Source organism: Cataglyphis hispanica, chromosome 14 (genome assembly GCF_021464435.1).
Source record: "Cataglyphis hispanica isolate Lineage 1 chromosome 14, ULB_Chis1_1.0, whole genome shotgun sequence".
NCBI classification, from domain to species: domain Eukaryota; kingdom Metazoa; phylum Arthropoda; class Insecta; order Hymenoptera; family Formicidae; genus Cataglyphis; species Cataglyphis hispanica.
The window spans coordinates 1,048,094-1,065,409 of NC_065967.1; the positions used below are offsets into that span (position 1 = coordinate 1,048,094).

General features: G+C 42.9%; 1 protein-coding gene across 4 annotated transcripts in view; it reads right to left on the minus strand.

The window, feature by feature from the left end:
* Positions 1-17,316, minus strand: part of LOC126854359 (DNA N6-methyl adenine demethylase-like) — a 180,726-nt gene that overhangs the window by 33,359 nt on the left and 130,051 nt on the right. For 3 of the 4 annotated variants that reach the window (XM_050600968.1, XM_050600967.1, XM_050600969.1), the window contains one exon: positions 10,399-12,901. In XM_050600968.1, the coding sequence (XP_050456925.1) occupies positions 10,399-11,520 (1,122 nt within the window). In that variant the 5' untranslated portion in view covers positions 11,521-12,901. Of the gene's footprint in view, positions 1-10,398; positions 12,902-16,918; positions 17,078-17,316 lie in introns of those variants that run through there. The other variant, XM_050600970.1, reaches the window with a different exon arrangement.

Sequence of the window (17,316 nt, forward strand, 5' to 3'; positions counted from 1 at the left end):
TAATAAAAATAGTCGTAAGCGAAGCGGCCGGCGATACAGTGTCAGATTTTACAAGGAAATTATTATATGCCATTAGAAAGGGCCACTTTGACACGCGGGGACAGAGAGGTCAGGTCAACGACCCGAACTTGCCGGGACTACCTGGGTCTCCCCGAAGGGCCAAAGGAAAAACGGCGAAAAAGCTTTTCGATTGTGAAGAAGAAACTTGGTAAACGCGCCGCCGACAGACAGACAGTTGCATTCACGGTCAAGGTATTACCATTTTCGCGCGCGACAGACCGCAACTGTATATCGCCGCGCTGAAACGAAAGAGCCAATCAATCAATTCCCTGCCGTACTATTCTCGCAATGAGATCTGAGCGAATTGCATTAACCTACAGACATACATTACATATATGCCCGTACGATAATAGCCGCGGTGTCCGCCTCTAGTTTCTGCCACCGCGAGACTACGCCGCTTGCCTTTACGATTCCCCCTAATCTTTACAATCTTTACAATCTTTCGATGTTCTGACAATCGTGAAAATTCGATGCACATTTTCTTTCTTTCTTTTTTTTTTTTTTTTTTCAAGATCCATTTATGTATGCTGCGTGTGATTTTCAATATAAATAGAAGGATTGGTGCACGATGAAATGTGCATAATTTTTATGAAGAAACAAAGACGAGATACACGAATAAATTATCCCGATCCTAAATGAAAAGAAGGGCTGCGTTCAATTTAGCACGGATGTCAAAAGCAACCGATCCTCTTCCAGCTCACAGCTGTCTACGATTATTATATTTCAGAGCTTTCTCTCTCTCTCTCACTCGCTCTCACAGACTACCGTATCGATCAGCCGGCACATATACCTGGGTTTTTGTCGCTACCGCGATTCCAGGGAGAAGCGATGCTGGATGACGCGCATCCAGCTCTCTAGCCTCTTTGTCATGTTAAATACATCAGACGCATCCTGTTACTTACAGGAGCACCGTTAGTCCCGTTTCAACGATACATAAGTCCGCGTAACTTTTTTTCAGCAACTTTTTTTTTTCTAACATTATCAACTACATTCGAGTTTTCTCGGAATAGCGTACACGAACTTTCCTCAACATTCTGTAAACATTGCAGAAACTATTTTCAAAAATCATTTTTCAAACACGACCTAATATTCTCGAGTTCGTCATGAAATTTTTTTCAAGATACGTTTCGAAAAATTATACAGAAATTATTTTACAGAATTTTCCAGCACGCGTGTGCGAGTGCGATTTTCCCAGCATCGTTCTAGTCGATTAAAATCGATTCGTTTACCGAATTTCGGGAGAGTAAATCTGGCAACTGTTCCTAACTTGGACAGATGTTCGGGTACTTTTGGAGGCTGCGTGAATCGAAATGAAACAGGGGCCACGTGCGGAGGAAATTCATTTCCTTTTACGGCGGCTGTGAAAAATGCGCGCGCAGATGTGCCCAAATGTTTATTTCGGTGACAACAATTCGAGCATCCGACAACGAGTAATCGGCCCTCTTTTTCTTTTCGCCTAATATCTTGTATAGACTTTTTACATGTTAAGGTCCTTACAAATCTCGTTGAAATTAATGTTTATAAACAATCTTCGTGAGTCTCATCCTGAGTCTGTTTATTCCGTCGGGAAATAAATAATGTTTTGTAAACAATATATATCGTATATAACAAGAAAGAAACATATAAACAATAATTTATAAATGTTTCATATATCGAGGCACAGAAAACTAATGATATTCTGTTTATAATGAATAATTGTAAGATGCAGAGATCGATGACATTAGCGATCATTGCCACAACGTTTCTCTCGCAATCACGAATACGGAGCGAATATGCGATCGTATCTTTCAAGGTGGACCAGCGAGATAAGCCGATTAAACGCAATAGAGAATCACCATCTGCCAGCCCTCCCGTCGAAAAGGTCCATGGCCGAAGAAGGAGCGGAAAAGCCCTTCCCCCTCCCCCCCCCATGATCCCCATGACACGATCGACTCATAAATTCCAGAAATCTAAAACCAGCCTCGCCAATGAGAATACAACGCATCAGACGCGGACAAAAAGATCCGTGACGGATCGACGTGTATGTATGTATGCATATACATTGGATTCTTGTTCGCAGGATCTCCCATGGTAACCGTAGCTACTGTACAAACAAAATGGCCGACGGCTTCCGGTTTCGGCTGCGACGCGGCAGCTGTACGGATCTAGTTTCTAATCTCGCGCTGATGGAGCCGGGAGATGAGGAAGGGCGGATTGTACAGAATTGATTTCGAGAATTTTTAATTTCCAAAACGTTTAATTTCGACAATTAATAAAAAATCGACGACACGTCGTAAATATATAATGGCTGTAAGCGATGCAGCGATTGAACAGCTGAGCAGCCTGAGATACTCCCAACGATACTGATTACTCGAATATGATTCGCCGACTGTCGTTCTACGCGGTGAGATTAACGCGCCTTAATAACGCTATCCACACGGCAGCCATTAAATACGGACAAAAGATGATCCTGGAAGATGGATGAACGAAAAACGCGCACCCCTCGCACGACGCGGCGGGCATTGCTGTCAGAAATAAATACTGGCAAGCTGTCACTCGGCAGTGCTTCGATCGCGATTTCAATTCAACGATTGCACCCCGCGAGACCGTCCCTAAGCGACGGCTAATCCCAATTACAAAGGACTGTTAATTTTAATCGGCGGATCGGACAAAATCGGGTCAGCGCTCGTACGAGAGAATTATAGTTTATCTGCCTTTCTCACCCTCCGCGCGCCCTTCTACCATTAATCGATCGCGCACCAAGCCGCCTTGATTTATGTTTACACGCTAATTATCCTCATTTACATAAAGATAGAACACGCCGTTGAGATTGGCATCGCGCGGAGATACCGATGTGATTCTCTTTTGACGAAGATAAATCCGATATCTCGCGATAAACTTTTCCCGCATATATCGTCTTTTACAGTTTAATCTATCGCGCGAACGCTTCTTCGTCACCTCGCACTTTGGAGAGAACTGTACGCGCCTTAAGAGCGATTATGTTTGATCGGTAGGTTAGTGTAGTAGGTACATATCGTACCAGCTAGATTCGCTTTTATGACGTCATAATGAACCGGCAATCAGCAGCATTGTCGACATAATTCCCGTGGCGTTGTCTCGCTCGATCCCAGTCAACTCGACATTGTTCCCGCTGCTCCTTTTTACGTCTCGTCTTCTTCCATGAAGATGGTGAAAAAGATAAATCAAATATATGGATGGGAAAATTTTTCGAGAAGTTAACAGACGTAGTCGAGTCGTATCGGTATCGTGCGGTGATGCAAACACCGTGAGAATTCCCGGAAAATATTGAAACAAATCCGTATGATTGTCACGGGACGGAGAGACGGATTTTTAGTTCCTGCTGGTTTTCGCGCGGGGACTTTGAAGTTAAATCGATGGGAAGCAATATGGTCGAATTGAAACGAGCCGCACGGAGGGATCGACAAGAACGGCGAGGGGAAAGAGGGGATTAACGCGATGCGGTTGACGCACACGCTCGAAATTGGCCGCGCGAAAATGAAAGAGCTTTCGAATCGGTGTTCTTAATTGACCGAACGATCGACTGTCGCGACGATTACATGTCGCGCAACGATCCTACACCGTTGAGGAGACACGCGATTCTCCGATTTCGTCCAACACTTTTATACGAGTCCCAAGTTCTTTCCAAGGGCAATTTCACGCATGCCGCTTCTCGATTAATCTCACAAACGCTTGTGGAATTAGGTATTCGATTTAATTTCTTTACTGTACATACTAAAATATAAAAAAAAAATTCTAAAAGATAATTCTCTATCTTTTCATATATATATATATATATATATATATATATATATATGATAAAAGCTGAGAAATAAATTAAAAATAAATAAGAATAGAAGGATAAAAGTAAATAATAAAAATAAATATAATAAATATAAATAATAATAAATAAGAATAAGAATAAAAGAATAAAGGTTCTCGCACAGGAAAGATGTATCATCTGTTGCGAGATATGCAATTTTCTCCCGGAATTTTCTTTCTAGATTAAACGAATCTCTCCGCGAGAGAATCACACGCGAGATAAATCAATATCAATGGTAAATCTGTGCCCATCTCCTCCTCCTCCTCCTCCTCCCTCGTGGTGGCGAACGGTAGAAACCCAGAAAAAGGATGAAATGATGCGCCACTAATTCTGTTACGTTCGTCATCGGCGACGCGTATTGTGCGCGGCGCACGTGCACGCACCAAGGAAGAAATGTATTTTCAGACGCATGCGCCTATGGGTCCTCTATATGTACAGGGTGGTTCATCACGTATGTATATAGGACGGCGTGGCATGGCGTGGCATGGCGCGGTGTAGCTTGGCGCGCCGCTGCCGCTACAGCAGCTGTCAGACAGCTGTACGGGGCTTTTTACCTGCTCCGCGCGTTTACGCTATAATCGCGCGCGTACGATTCCAACTGCTTCGACGAAACATACCGACGACGACGATCCGCGGAATCGAGCGTGGATCTCGTAGTAAAATCAACACGATTAGAGCAAAGACCTTCCCTCCCTCCCTCCCCCACCCTCCCTCCCTCTCTTTCTCTTTCTTTCTCTCGGCGTTTTCATCTTCGTCGTTTCTTACTGCTGCTTTTATCGTCTCGCCGGTTGTTCTTTCGCGATCGACCGTGCAGCTCCGATATTAATGACTTCTTTGTTACTTTTACTGCTTTTCAAACGATACTGTTATTCAAAGTTACTCGCGTTCTCTCTTTTATTCTAAGTCGAGAACACGGCGTGGCGCGTGACAGACGCGATTATTTGACTCGCGCAACAAAAATCCTTCGTTACGGTCCACTGTTCGAAATAATCAATCGATGATTGATCACTAACGTGAGTTGAATATCAATTCTAGTTATCCGTTTATCGAATTTTTATTGTCGAATATTTGTACGATGAATAATAACAAAATGTAAGTAATGCGAAGAACGGAGGCGGGAGTTTGCTGCGTTCGCGTTTAGCTATCGCAACCGCCTCCGAAGACGTTACATCCGGCAAGCGGTCGGATCGATACGCGAGAGAGCGGAGAGAGTCTCTCTCTCTCTCTCTCTCCCTCTCTCTCTCTCCCTGGCATCGACCCTGAAGCCAAGACAGAGACCTTGGACTCCCGTGAAAGGGAAATTCAAGGTACCCTGGCGGAGAGGGGTACATGAGGCTGAAAGAGATCAGGTCTTGTCGTTCCCTCATTATCAATTTATTCGCGAAAATATATTGAAAAAGAAGAGAGAGATAAATTCTCTCGCTATTATAATCTATCTGAAAATGTTATCTGAAAATAATTTTCCAGATTTCGCGAGCAAGATTAATTTAGTTTGCCGTTTCTGACTTGATAAATAAATAGAAAGCCATCAACTTAATATCTCCAATCGATTCGTCATGAGATCTAAAGATCTGACGGGCGTGTAAAACGTGCAACGTGCGCACACAGCGTCACCCATACGCGTATACAAGCATGACTCAGAGCACACAACGCATACACGTGTGTGATGTACGCACTCACGCACGCACGCACGCACGCACGCGCTTGATGCACGGTGCTGCAACTCAAAATCGATATAGCGAATCTAGCCAGATTATATCCTTCGCGGGGCTTCGCACAATACTCGTAATCCGCTGTAAACCGTGACCGCAGTTGTGAGACCGTAGTGATTTTTAGGCGCATGTCTGAAATCGATAGCAAATGGATAATGCATCCGATAGAAATGCAACCAAATCGTCTGATGCAAATAAAAAGCATTGTTGAAGAAAAATTGAAGATTTTACCTTGCGCGAAAGAATAAATAATTATTTTTAACGTCTCGCTTGAGATATTTAATTATATGTATGTAATAAATTTATGTCGATGAAAAAAAAAAAAAAAAGATTTAAATTGCTCTTCTTATGCGATATAATTCTTTTTTTCTCTTTTCTTAACGGATGCAAATTATTTCTTTTTGATATACGAAAGGGCTGCAAGTTTTATCGATCTTTTTAATTTCTGCCTCGATATTCCCTTTTGCCTCTTCAATTACCAACCTTGAAGCTAGCAATTCAGCTATATTTTGCATTTTTCAAGAATAATTGTACAGTACAGCGAGAAACCCTACCATGTCATCAAGTGCACGTGAACAAATGCACGTGTGCTCGATGACGCTTTCAAATAATGATTGTACAGTTCTTAGAAAAGATTTCTGGTAAACCTTATATCAACAACATTGTGTGTGAAATTACCGAATCTTTTTATACATCGCATCGTCCTACGCAGCTTGTAATATCGTAATATCAAGATTAAAAATGATATAATTTCAGTTAGTTTATAGTTAATTAATATTGCGAGAATCCACATTGAATCTTTAGGTTGAATAATGTAGAACTGGCTTTACAATTTCCTCGTCCTGCGTCCTGGCAAATAGTCTTAGCGGGGATGCCGGCGTCAAAGAGGGGTGGAGGGGGGTTTCGCCGCGAGAAGAGAGAAAGAAGGAAGAAAGACGACACCTGCGCGTGTGCGTGCGAGAGAAAGATAGAAAGGGGGGGGGGATGAAGGCGAAGAGGGGATGGCGTTATCGAGGAAGAGAGATGCGAAGGGTGAGACATACAGGGGAGAGTGGAGAGAAGCTGGGGGAGGGAGGGAGGGGTGGAGGGGTGCAAGGAATCTCCATCGTGGCAAACGGGTCGATCGAGTGCGTGTGCAAACATTTTCCGCGTGCGTTTTCTTCGCGTATGCGTGGAAAATTCGGCCAGCGAGGAGGGAGATGGGACGGCGATAAAAAGCAACGTGCGGGGAGAGAGGCAGAGAATTTCCCATAAACATAAGCCATGCTGAAAATTTGACAGAAGGGAGAGAAAAAGAGAACGTTTCACTTCCCTTTTTTCTTCTCTCTCTCTCTTTCTCTCTTCCTCCTTTTTACGCATAAAGAATTTTTGAAAGTGCGAAAATAACATCGGAAAAGGGGGACAGGCGCTGAATAATAAAGCATGTGTCACTCTGCTTTTAAAATTGTGCTAAACTCATAAATATGGAATATTCCATCAGACGTGAGATTACTTCGAAAAATTAAATATTTCAGTACGTAACGATAATTATTTATCTTCATTCACACGCGTACAAAATATTTTTATACATATTAGAAACGCGCTGCTCGCTTATCGATTAACATTAAAATTCGAGAAATTAAGTATGCCGAGAGCTCGAGAATATCTTTTATGATTGCCGTGCCTCGGTGTGTAACGCGTAGAGAATTCGAGAGAAACCGTGGAGGCGCGCGCGCGCGCGACCGCCGCACGTGCGTGCCTGCGTGTGTACGGGGAGACTGTGACTCATCCTGCGGGAGAGGGAGAAGGAGAGCGAGTCCTGTTCCCGCGGCAGGAAACAACGAGTGGGGGTGGGGATCGATATATCGACTCGAGAAACGCTCCTGCCGTTAGCGGGAACTGCGTAGCTTCAAGGTCCTCCCCCGTACCCCTCCACCTCACCCCTTTCTACGCTTTCCTTCCTCTTCCCTCTCGCTTTTACCCTTGATGGAGTCGATTTTTCGGGCGGACTCGGAAGCGATTCCGTTTCGTTCATTTAAATTCGCGAATAAAAAAACGCCTTTACAACACTCGATAAATTTATTTTGCCTTTGTTTCTCTCTTTCTACGTTTCGCGAAATATTGAATCGTACTGTAAATATTGCGCTTAAATGGCGCTGCAAATAATCTGCTAAACTTGAAAGAATCGATTTCGAAAGATATATAAATTACGAATTTAATGTGTTATATTAGAAATTAATCAAAGATTCGTATCGTCTATTGTTGTTAAGATCGATTATTAGATTACAATTGAAAGCGTTAATCCCTTGTCATCGTGAAATAAATTCCGCCCTCAGTATCCCAAAATATTGCGTCGAAACGCTGATGCGCAGCATCACCATGAGATTTTTAATGATCGCGTCGGCGGCACGAGCCTGTCGCATTATTTTGCCATGACGAAGAGCGCGAACGGGTTGATTGGCCTGCCGTCAGATAACCCTGAGCAACCGAGAATTGTATCCGCTTATCGTGCGGTTATCGCTTTGGCGAATATAACGCAAAAAGCATTTGTAATGCACTCGCGAAACTCGCTCCGTTCGTCGAGACAAGCCGAACAGTGCTGTATTTAACGTAACCCAAACCCTCGGTTCTACAAAACAGATCTCTTTTCTCTTTTCCCTCCCCATCTCTCTCTCTCTCTCTCCCTCTCCTCGCCCTTGCCCTTTCAGCCTTCTATCCGCTTCTCGCTGGCTTTTGACGGGCTTCCGTTGTTTCGATTTATCGAGAAACCGGAACCGAAAAGCAGCCATTTCAGCGCAATTGTCGCTCGTATTCATTTTATCCTTCGTGAAAAATAATTCGTAGCTGCGACATTTTTTACATTCATCGATTTCTGTTCATACGGGAGATCATCGGGCTAAGTTAAGTACTGATGCATACGATATAGCGTTATTCGTAAAATTTAAAAATATCACATTGCGTTAAAAAGTGCGATACGCGATACAAGAATGCCTTGGATACGAACCTGTTTGTATTTTTATTTCGCGAGTAAAAAAAAAACCAGTAAGACTCGTGCAAAGATGTGCTATAACGGCGGGTCGATGATCCATGTGTTTATGAGAAATCGGGTCAAAACAAGGAGGAAGACGATAAAAATCAAACCAGCACAGTCGAGGGGAGAAAGAGTGGATGTCGGCCTCTCGACAGCAGGTGTGCGATGAACTCTCGAGAGCAGAGTCCTTCCTCGCGGGCGAAAGGAAAGACAGAGGCAGGGACGGCCGTTTCTTCCCTTGGGATAAAGAGGGTGCTAAGTTCAAAGGGGATGCGGGGTTGTTGTGACGGCGCGCCTATACACCGGCGGTCTTCGACTCTTGGCGATCTATCATCCCTTTCTTTCGGCGTCTTTCATTTTCGTCACTTTTGACGTTGCCAAAAAATTGTCGGAAATCTGACGTGCCAGCAGATTGAACAGATCGAACTTGTAGCGGGAGAAAGAGAGAGAAAGGAAAATTTTTACTTGAGAAATTTGAAAAGTCTAGATACTTTGAACGCAAAAACGTAGCGAGTTTTATTTTCTAAAACGTCCCGTCCGATCCGGAAATGAAAAATTTGCGGGGCATCTCTCTCGTAAAAAAACTGGTGCCCTTAAATAAGACCGATCAGATATTTGTATAGCGCGCTATTGGGAAGCTGTAAAGTGCACCGATCAGCGAAACGCTAATTGATAAATGGCGGAATGTTATCAGAGGATTATGTTGACGGCAACGTCGGGACGAGACGTATAGTCCCGGCGCGTGTGTCGCCGGCAAACAACACGTCTGTTTCTGAACGAGACGAAGTTCGATACGCGATTATTATGACCCGCGGTGAGCCTTGAACTTGCCCTACGATAAGCGAAGCAGTTTTATGAGCCGTTGTTGCTGCGCGCCTTGCCTTCTCGAAAGGCATTCGCTAATAATCACCGAGGCGATATATACATGTAACATTCGCTAATCAGATCAGAACAATCGCGATTTTTTTTTTTTTTAATTAGATTGCGGTTTACATTATAATAATTAATTTAAAAAAAATTAATTTTGAATTTAAGCAGTGTGTGTGTGTGTGTGTGTGTGTGTGTGTGTGTGTGTGTGTGTGTGTGTGTGTGTGTGTTTTATTCTTATATTATTAATATTAAAAAAAGCATACAATCTATAAGAAAGATTTAGAAAACGAGACGAGATAAGATGTTAATATACTGAAAACGAGAGATAAGATATTTACACTTCCTGTCCGGTATAAAGATATATTAATTCGAATTAACTTAAAGTCGATCAAACGCGAGATTGCAGGTAATTCGACGTCATCTCTAGTTGCGGTAGCAGCTGAACAGTTAACCCACCAACCCCCTATTTAATGTCGCTACAATAATAAACCACCTCGGTTATCTGTATTTCTGTATTTCCCTTAGGGATTCTCGGCACATTCAGGCATCGAGGCCAAGTTCAGGCTATATATATCGTTCTATAACGGCGTTTTGTCTGTGCATTTATACCATCACGGTTATACGACGCGCGTGTCTATCGTGATATTAAAATACTTTTTTCTTTTAAAGTAAGAAATATTTTTTGCATTACATTTTATTTTGCTTTTTATTAATTCTATCGCATTTTCATTAATGTATAGAGTGAATTCTTTGCAGAGTAAGATAAAACATATTTTATAAAATATGATAATATATATTAATAAAAGCGATAAGATTAATGAGAAATAAAATAAAATTTAATAAAAAAAAAAATTTTTTTATTGGTAGAAACAGTCGCCAAAAAACGAGTACGTGATTATGAATTGGAGATTCAACGGTCTACTTACCTTCTTCTCCGTGAGCTTCTCGCATCTCCTCATCTTGCAGATCTGATGGCTCTTGTCGTTCCTGCACGGCGCACAGTCGCCGCAGTTGTCTTTGCGCTGACAGCCTATGCACTCCCCGCACCTTTTTCGCTTCTTCTTTGCCGGCTTGTCCCCGAGGCCGCCGTCACCGTCGCCATCGGTCATACCACCGCCGAGATGATGCACGCCGCGATTCGCTGTAGAGGACACAGCGGCGACCTGGCCGGAACTCTCCACGTTGCCGGTACCAGCGCCGCTACCGCCGCTGCCGGCATTGCCACCGCCATCTTCCGATTCCATGGAACCGGCGCGGATTTTTCTGCGCTCCTTCTTACGGCCGTCGATGCCGATCGGTCGCGAGGTCGGCGATGAGTCCAGCACGGTCGACATTGGGTTTTGAAAATTTGCATGATGCAGTTGCGGATACTCGGGCTTCACCACGGTCAGCACCGTGTGATGAGGATGGCCGGGCGGTGGCGGGAACGCTTGGACCGGACTGGAGCCCAACAGCTGTATATGACGTTCGTCGAGTAACTGCTGCTGAAGCGCGGGGACTTCCCGAGCCTGTACTGGCGCCGGTACCAGAGGATAACCAACCGATCCGCGATGCGGGTGTGGTGCCGGAAGTGGTGTTCCGAGCGTGTGGAAGCTCGGCAGGCCTACGGCCGACGTAACTGGCGGCGAGTGTGAGATGGACGCCGGTGATAGTGGCGTCAACGCCGTCAGTTGCGGCTCGGCTTCGCTCGGAGCGGTGAATTGACTGGCGAAGCTGGGCAGACCCTCTATACCGCCACCCTTGGACTCCCATGGTCGATATTGGCTCGGCACAATCACCTCGCCGCGAGAGTCTATCAGCCGTCCGGTCAGGCCCTCGTAGTAGTCCCAGGATGGCATCAGGCCCGGGGCGACATCCTGGGAATGGAGAGTCGTCAGCGTCGTTGAGGTGTCCATCGTATTGTCGCCGGCGAAGCTGCTGAAGGGCGGGAGATGCCGCGCGGACAGGTCGCCGGCGCCGACCGTGCCCGGTGAGGTCGCGACCGCCGCCGGAGGGCTCGTTGGGACCCTCTCGGTGGCGACGACCTCCTTCGTCACCTCGGCGCTCATCTTCTTCCCCGCCACGTCATCGCGACCTTAACGTCCGTCCCCCGTTCGGCGAGTCTCGCCACTTGACGGTAGTAATCCTTTTTTTTTTTTTCTTTATCTTCTCGGGATCGCGCGAGCGATACTCCCTCCCTCGCGTTTCGGTACCGACTTTCCTCGAGGCTGCACACTCGTTCTAGAAATGTACGTGGGCTCGAGATTATCTAGTCTTTTTCGAGCGGATAATCAATGAAATTCTTGCATTCGACATTGGCGTTTTTTTCGCGATCAGTCGCACTTTGATTCTCGTTAATGTGTCGAGGTAGATCCTAAAGATCCGACTTAGAGACGGCGTGTCGTTTGTCGATTGACATTCGCACGTATCTGCACTCTTGTCTTAAAATAAATTCTTCAATTTCGAATATATACGATTGGCTATTTCGTATATTTCGCACGTAGTCTTCTTTGTTGGTTCTTCAATATTACGCTCGCTTTCTCACTCTTCCTCTTTCTTCCTTTACCTCTGTCTCTATCTATATCTCTAGCTCTCTGTGCCTTTTTGTACTCAACAGGTTTAGGCTACGAACTGAAGTAGATCGGTTGCTCTGGGAGTATTCAAGCGAATCTGGTCGATTCCTCCCTTTGTCTGCTTCTTCTTCCTTTCGCTTGGCGAAAATCTGTCATGTGACGCGTCCAGTTTAAAAAATGCACTTATATTTTACGGCTATTTCTATAAACCTCTACAAAACGACGCCGGCTCGCTTAACTCTTAATCGGTTCTGACGAAGGAATCGGTGTATGTGTGTGTCTCACTATTATTTCACCTGACGAGAGATTATGTTATTCAATGAATAGAAAAAAATGGTAGATTCTTTGGTTTACGGTCCTGCTCTCGCACTGTATTACTTTGTCTGTTCTCTCTCTTTTTCTTTCCTTTCCTTCTATTTTTTTAAAATGTTGTCGCTGTATGTTTGCACTTGTTTTTTTTTTTTAAGAAATTTGTAGATAACACTGTGTGCCTAAAGAGTTATTTTCTTTATTCCAGATAAAATAAATCTTGCTTTACTCTATTCTACTCTTTCGCTATCTTCTGTTTCTCTCCGTTAAAACGATCACTTTCACCTTGCTTTCTTCCTCGATTTGGCACTGGCGGAGTTGTTTATTTTTATCTGTTTCTTATCTTCACCCCTTTCTCGTTAGATATACTTTGTACACTTATTAGATAATATAGCTCTTAATCTTTTGTCTTCTTCTGAACCTAAGCTCTTGGAATATCTTCTTTTTGTGTGGTTTTTCTTTACGTCAATATAAACATACTAATTACATATTTCTTTCGCGTTTCGTAAGAAAATAGAAATCACTTGAGGTTAATGTGGCTTGTTAGAAGGCGGTTGATTTGTACGATCTGAAACAAAAAAAAACAGAGACACTTGTTTCCATCAGAAATTTATATCTCGCTTATAAAAAGATTAAAATTATTCAAACAAAAAAAAATTCTCGGTCGACGTTAATTATATTCATCAGCATCTCAAAATAAAGAATGAGAAATCAACAAGAAAAAGAAGATGATGCGCGGATTAATGTATTATCACGTGTCACGTGAGCGTGAGCGAGCACGTGACGCGAGACTATGTGAGAATGTGTCACAGACGTTGCTTATAACGTGACCATCGCTAAGCCAAGGCTACTATTACGTTCGGTGTGTTCGCGCACCAACTCTTGTACGTTCGCTTTGATATTCGCGTATGTTGTGCCTAGCTGTTTCATTCACGTTGCTTAGAAGTCTGACGATGGCTTGGAACTCGTCGCGTTATTCCGAGTAGATCAATTTGATCGAAGATAAACAAGATTACAAATATCGTTCTGTCGGTGAAAACTTGTCCAAAAATCGAATAATTTCGAAAGGGAAGAAAATTAGATTTTTTTAATATATATATATATATATAACAAAGGTACATATATAATATTTTGATATTTAATCAAACAACAACATTTTAATATCAAACATTAAAATTGCATGATAAAAGTATTTAAAAAAAAATCAGCGTGCAAAATATTTAAATATATAGATAATTTTATTATTGATTAATATTTTCAAGATATTTGTTCGCGCTCGTGAGAGTCTCGTTACCATCGTCAAAAATCCGACTAGCCCTCTGCGAAATATCGATCGATGTTTACTCTCTCGTTCTCTCACCGATTCTCTTTCTCCTATCTCCTCTTCCCGCCTTTCTCTTTTTCTCTCCGCGCACAACCAATACGTACATAAACTCTTTTACATAGGGTGGCGAAAACAGGACGGAACTATGATATATTATTTTTAATATAGATATAAATGAGACGTTCGTGAAAAAAGAAAAAAATTACTAAAAGCTGTTACAATTGCAATCGGATTATGCTTCAATTGTATAAATGTGAGAAATAGAAATTCGTCTCTCTACGTTCCACTACCCTGTATATAATCTAGGTGACATTTACACGCGCATGCGGCTGTAACGAAGAGCCTTCGCAAAGTGCATGGATGTATAACATAAACTGCGCGATAGTAGCTCTCGCTATATGTAGCGGGTGCTTTTCCACCCCTTGTGTCCGCCTCGTTTTCCACCCCCAAACTCTAATAGCTTTACAGCTGTGACCGCCCGCCGCTTTCGCTATCGCTGGTAACTTGCACTGTCGTTTGGCCAGAACTTTCGCTCGCTCGTTTGACCTTGCGGAGATGCGTCTGCTATTTCGCGCTGCACGTGAGTGCATATCATTTATGCACTTCGCGTGCATATTTATCGATGCAAGAATTTCTATTCCCAAATTAATTTTCATTGTTCCAATAATTTAATATTTATTAACTATATTTATGATCCAATCCTTGTTAATCAATTTTCATAATTAATATACACAAATGTGAAATTATATTTGGTATACTCTGATTAAAAATCCGAGATTATATGCATATATAATAAAATACGCTATTCATGTGGATCCTTACTTAATTGGATTGACTAAATTTTCGTATAAAGACCGAGGCTTTTCGTCTCAACAATTGAACTTTATCAATGTCCATAAATCTTAGGCTGAATATCGCGAACTTTAGTCTTTAAAGGTCACGAATCTCGATGTAACACTAGCAAAAATTCCAACAATAAGTAGGATATAACTCTTTGTTTAAAACTATTAATATGAATTAATTTTGTGGGGGGGGGGGAAGGAATTATATACAAACTTTAAATATAAAACAATATTGATATAAATAAATTTAAGAAAGTTATGCTATCAACAAGACTAATTACAAAAATTATTGTAAAATATATAAATATAAAACAGCTTCATAGTAAAAAATATATTTAAAAATAAAATTTGTTTTTCTAAAAACGACGAAACCTAATTTCTCATTTTTCATTACGTATTTAATAAGAATAGTTGTGACACCCGTTAGCCCGCCACCTCCGCTTGCACTTTCGTCGAATCGACTGTAGGTGCATGCACAAAAATTCAATATCACCGTCGCGCGTCATACATAGGGTGATCTAAAAGAATATATGCGAGTTATTGGTTTCTTTCTCATTGAAAGATAGAGAATCTAATTTTCTTGAATGAATATTAATGTGACTTTAATTAATTAACTATTCTATTTCCAAATAAAAATTTGCCAAATCATGTTTCAAAATAAACATATATATATATAACATAAGGGAGCACAAAACTATAAATGACGTTGTTCTGCTACTTCGTAATAAATTTCGCCTCGATAATTCCAACATCCAATTTTCTCTAACGCGTCGAGATCAAAAAAGATACTATACTAATAAATATTCTAGCAAAATTTGTAATGAGAAAGAAACTTTCTTTGGGAATTATATTTGGGAATAAAATTTATAGGCACCGAGATACGAGTAATGGGACACCCTTTTTGGGACACTCCATACAGTCGCGACAGAGAACGAGTCGTTTGCGGATTCTTTCGTCCACGGCGAAGCGCAGAACGCAAATTCCGAGAAGCGCATATAAACCAGCTGCCATAGAGACTGCCGGAGATTCCACACGCTTGGAATTAATATTAGCCGTGCGTCGCTAACGGAAACGTCGTCGAGAAAAATCGCACCCGCTCTTCGATTCACAAAGCTGAATTCTTATTCACCGACAAATTTCCCCCGAATTGACGCAACAAATATTCTCAATCTCACGATTTTGCGATTTTCGGCTAATTTTACAAATTTCTTGCCTAAGATTGCAAACAATTATAAAACAATAGTTTTCTAAGGATAAAAACTTTATGATTAAGTGAAGCAATTGCGAATAATAAGCTACTGACTCATGAAACAATAATATCTCTGTTGTTATTAACTCCAGCCTAGTTTTTGAAACGTGAGCATGCATCAACAAGCATATTGTTTGTTCATGCCCCGAAAAGAAAAGAATAGAATTTGCGCATCATTTTTGCCGCAGCGTAATGCGTAATGAAATTAGCGATGCCATTGCGAGAAAACAAACTAACACACGAAGAGAAGAATATAGACGATCTTCAAGTGTCCAAGCTTGATTTGAACCTTTCAAGGATGTGCTACAGATTTCAGAAACTTTTTCATTCCGTTTCAAAGGAAATTGAACTGGGAGCATATCGCAATTATTACGGAGAATATTGACTCCGGAATTTCTTTTTTTTTCCGAACCAATTCTCAAACTATCCGAAAGTGAAGAAACCAGCAGAAAAGCAGTTTTCGGGAGCTTGAGAGAATTTTCGTGAAATGATGAAATAATTTTTCCTCTTATCTACATGATTCAACACATGCTGGCTGAGATTTTATAGACGGTTTACAAGAAAGAGATATCGCACATGGAAGAAACTCTATCCCGAGCACGTCCTCGATGCAGCGCGCCGCGGACGAATGGGCCGCGCGAAGGGCCGGTGCGTGTGCGCGTGCACATCCGTGGGACCTTGAATCAAGCGAGCGGCCTTTGTCGCGAGAGAGCCCCGAACACACAGCTCCTCTCTCGGCCGAACGCGCCCGGCATCGCGAGGTCGGCGAAAGTGTGTTGTACCCGCCGAAGCTTCCCTTTTTTTGCTCGCGGACTCTCTGCCTCTCGCGCGCGCTCATTTTTGCCCTCTTCCTTCTCTTAAAAGCTAGCACGGCCCAACTCCTTGGAGCGACGGAAACGGACGAAAGATGCGTTTATTATTAGATTTCGACTCGCTCGATTCTCTCCGAGAGTCGTGGATGGCTAATGACGATGACTTATACGCAGCCTCCACAATGATGATGATCGATGGAAATGGCGCGGTGATTGTCAACAATACGCATCGTCGACAGCGGAAAATGAAGATTGTCGACGGTTGAAGATGAATATTGTACTACTTGGCGAATCTTTCTTACGAATCTCTTTAGGACGATTGTATATATTCCACAAAAGAAACTAAGCGGCGACCTACCTCAGAGGTCCCCGGCTGCAACACAGTTATAGCTTATACGTTCGTGTTGGCCCTTCTTAACGCTCGACCGCAATTGGTCGGAGGGATCGTTTCCGCGTAATTACTTTTACCGAACTCGACTTCCTCGCGATACTTAATGAACCTCCGAAACAGCTCTCCCTCCCCCTCCCAAGACCTTTCATTGGTTCTCACGATCGCGGTCGCGGACGCATCGTGAAAACAAAGAAAGCGCGCGAGCCGTACATCGGGGGATCTATCGCGCGTTTTTTTGGACACAGACGACCGCGGGGGTGGGAGAGAACTGACAGTTGCGTCCACCACGGATTGTCCACCAACCGACCAAGTCACTTGTTGCTGTCCAATTTCAGCGCGGTAGTACCTCGCTCTCGAACTCGCGA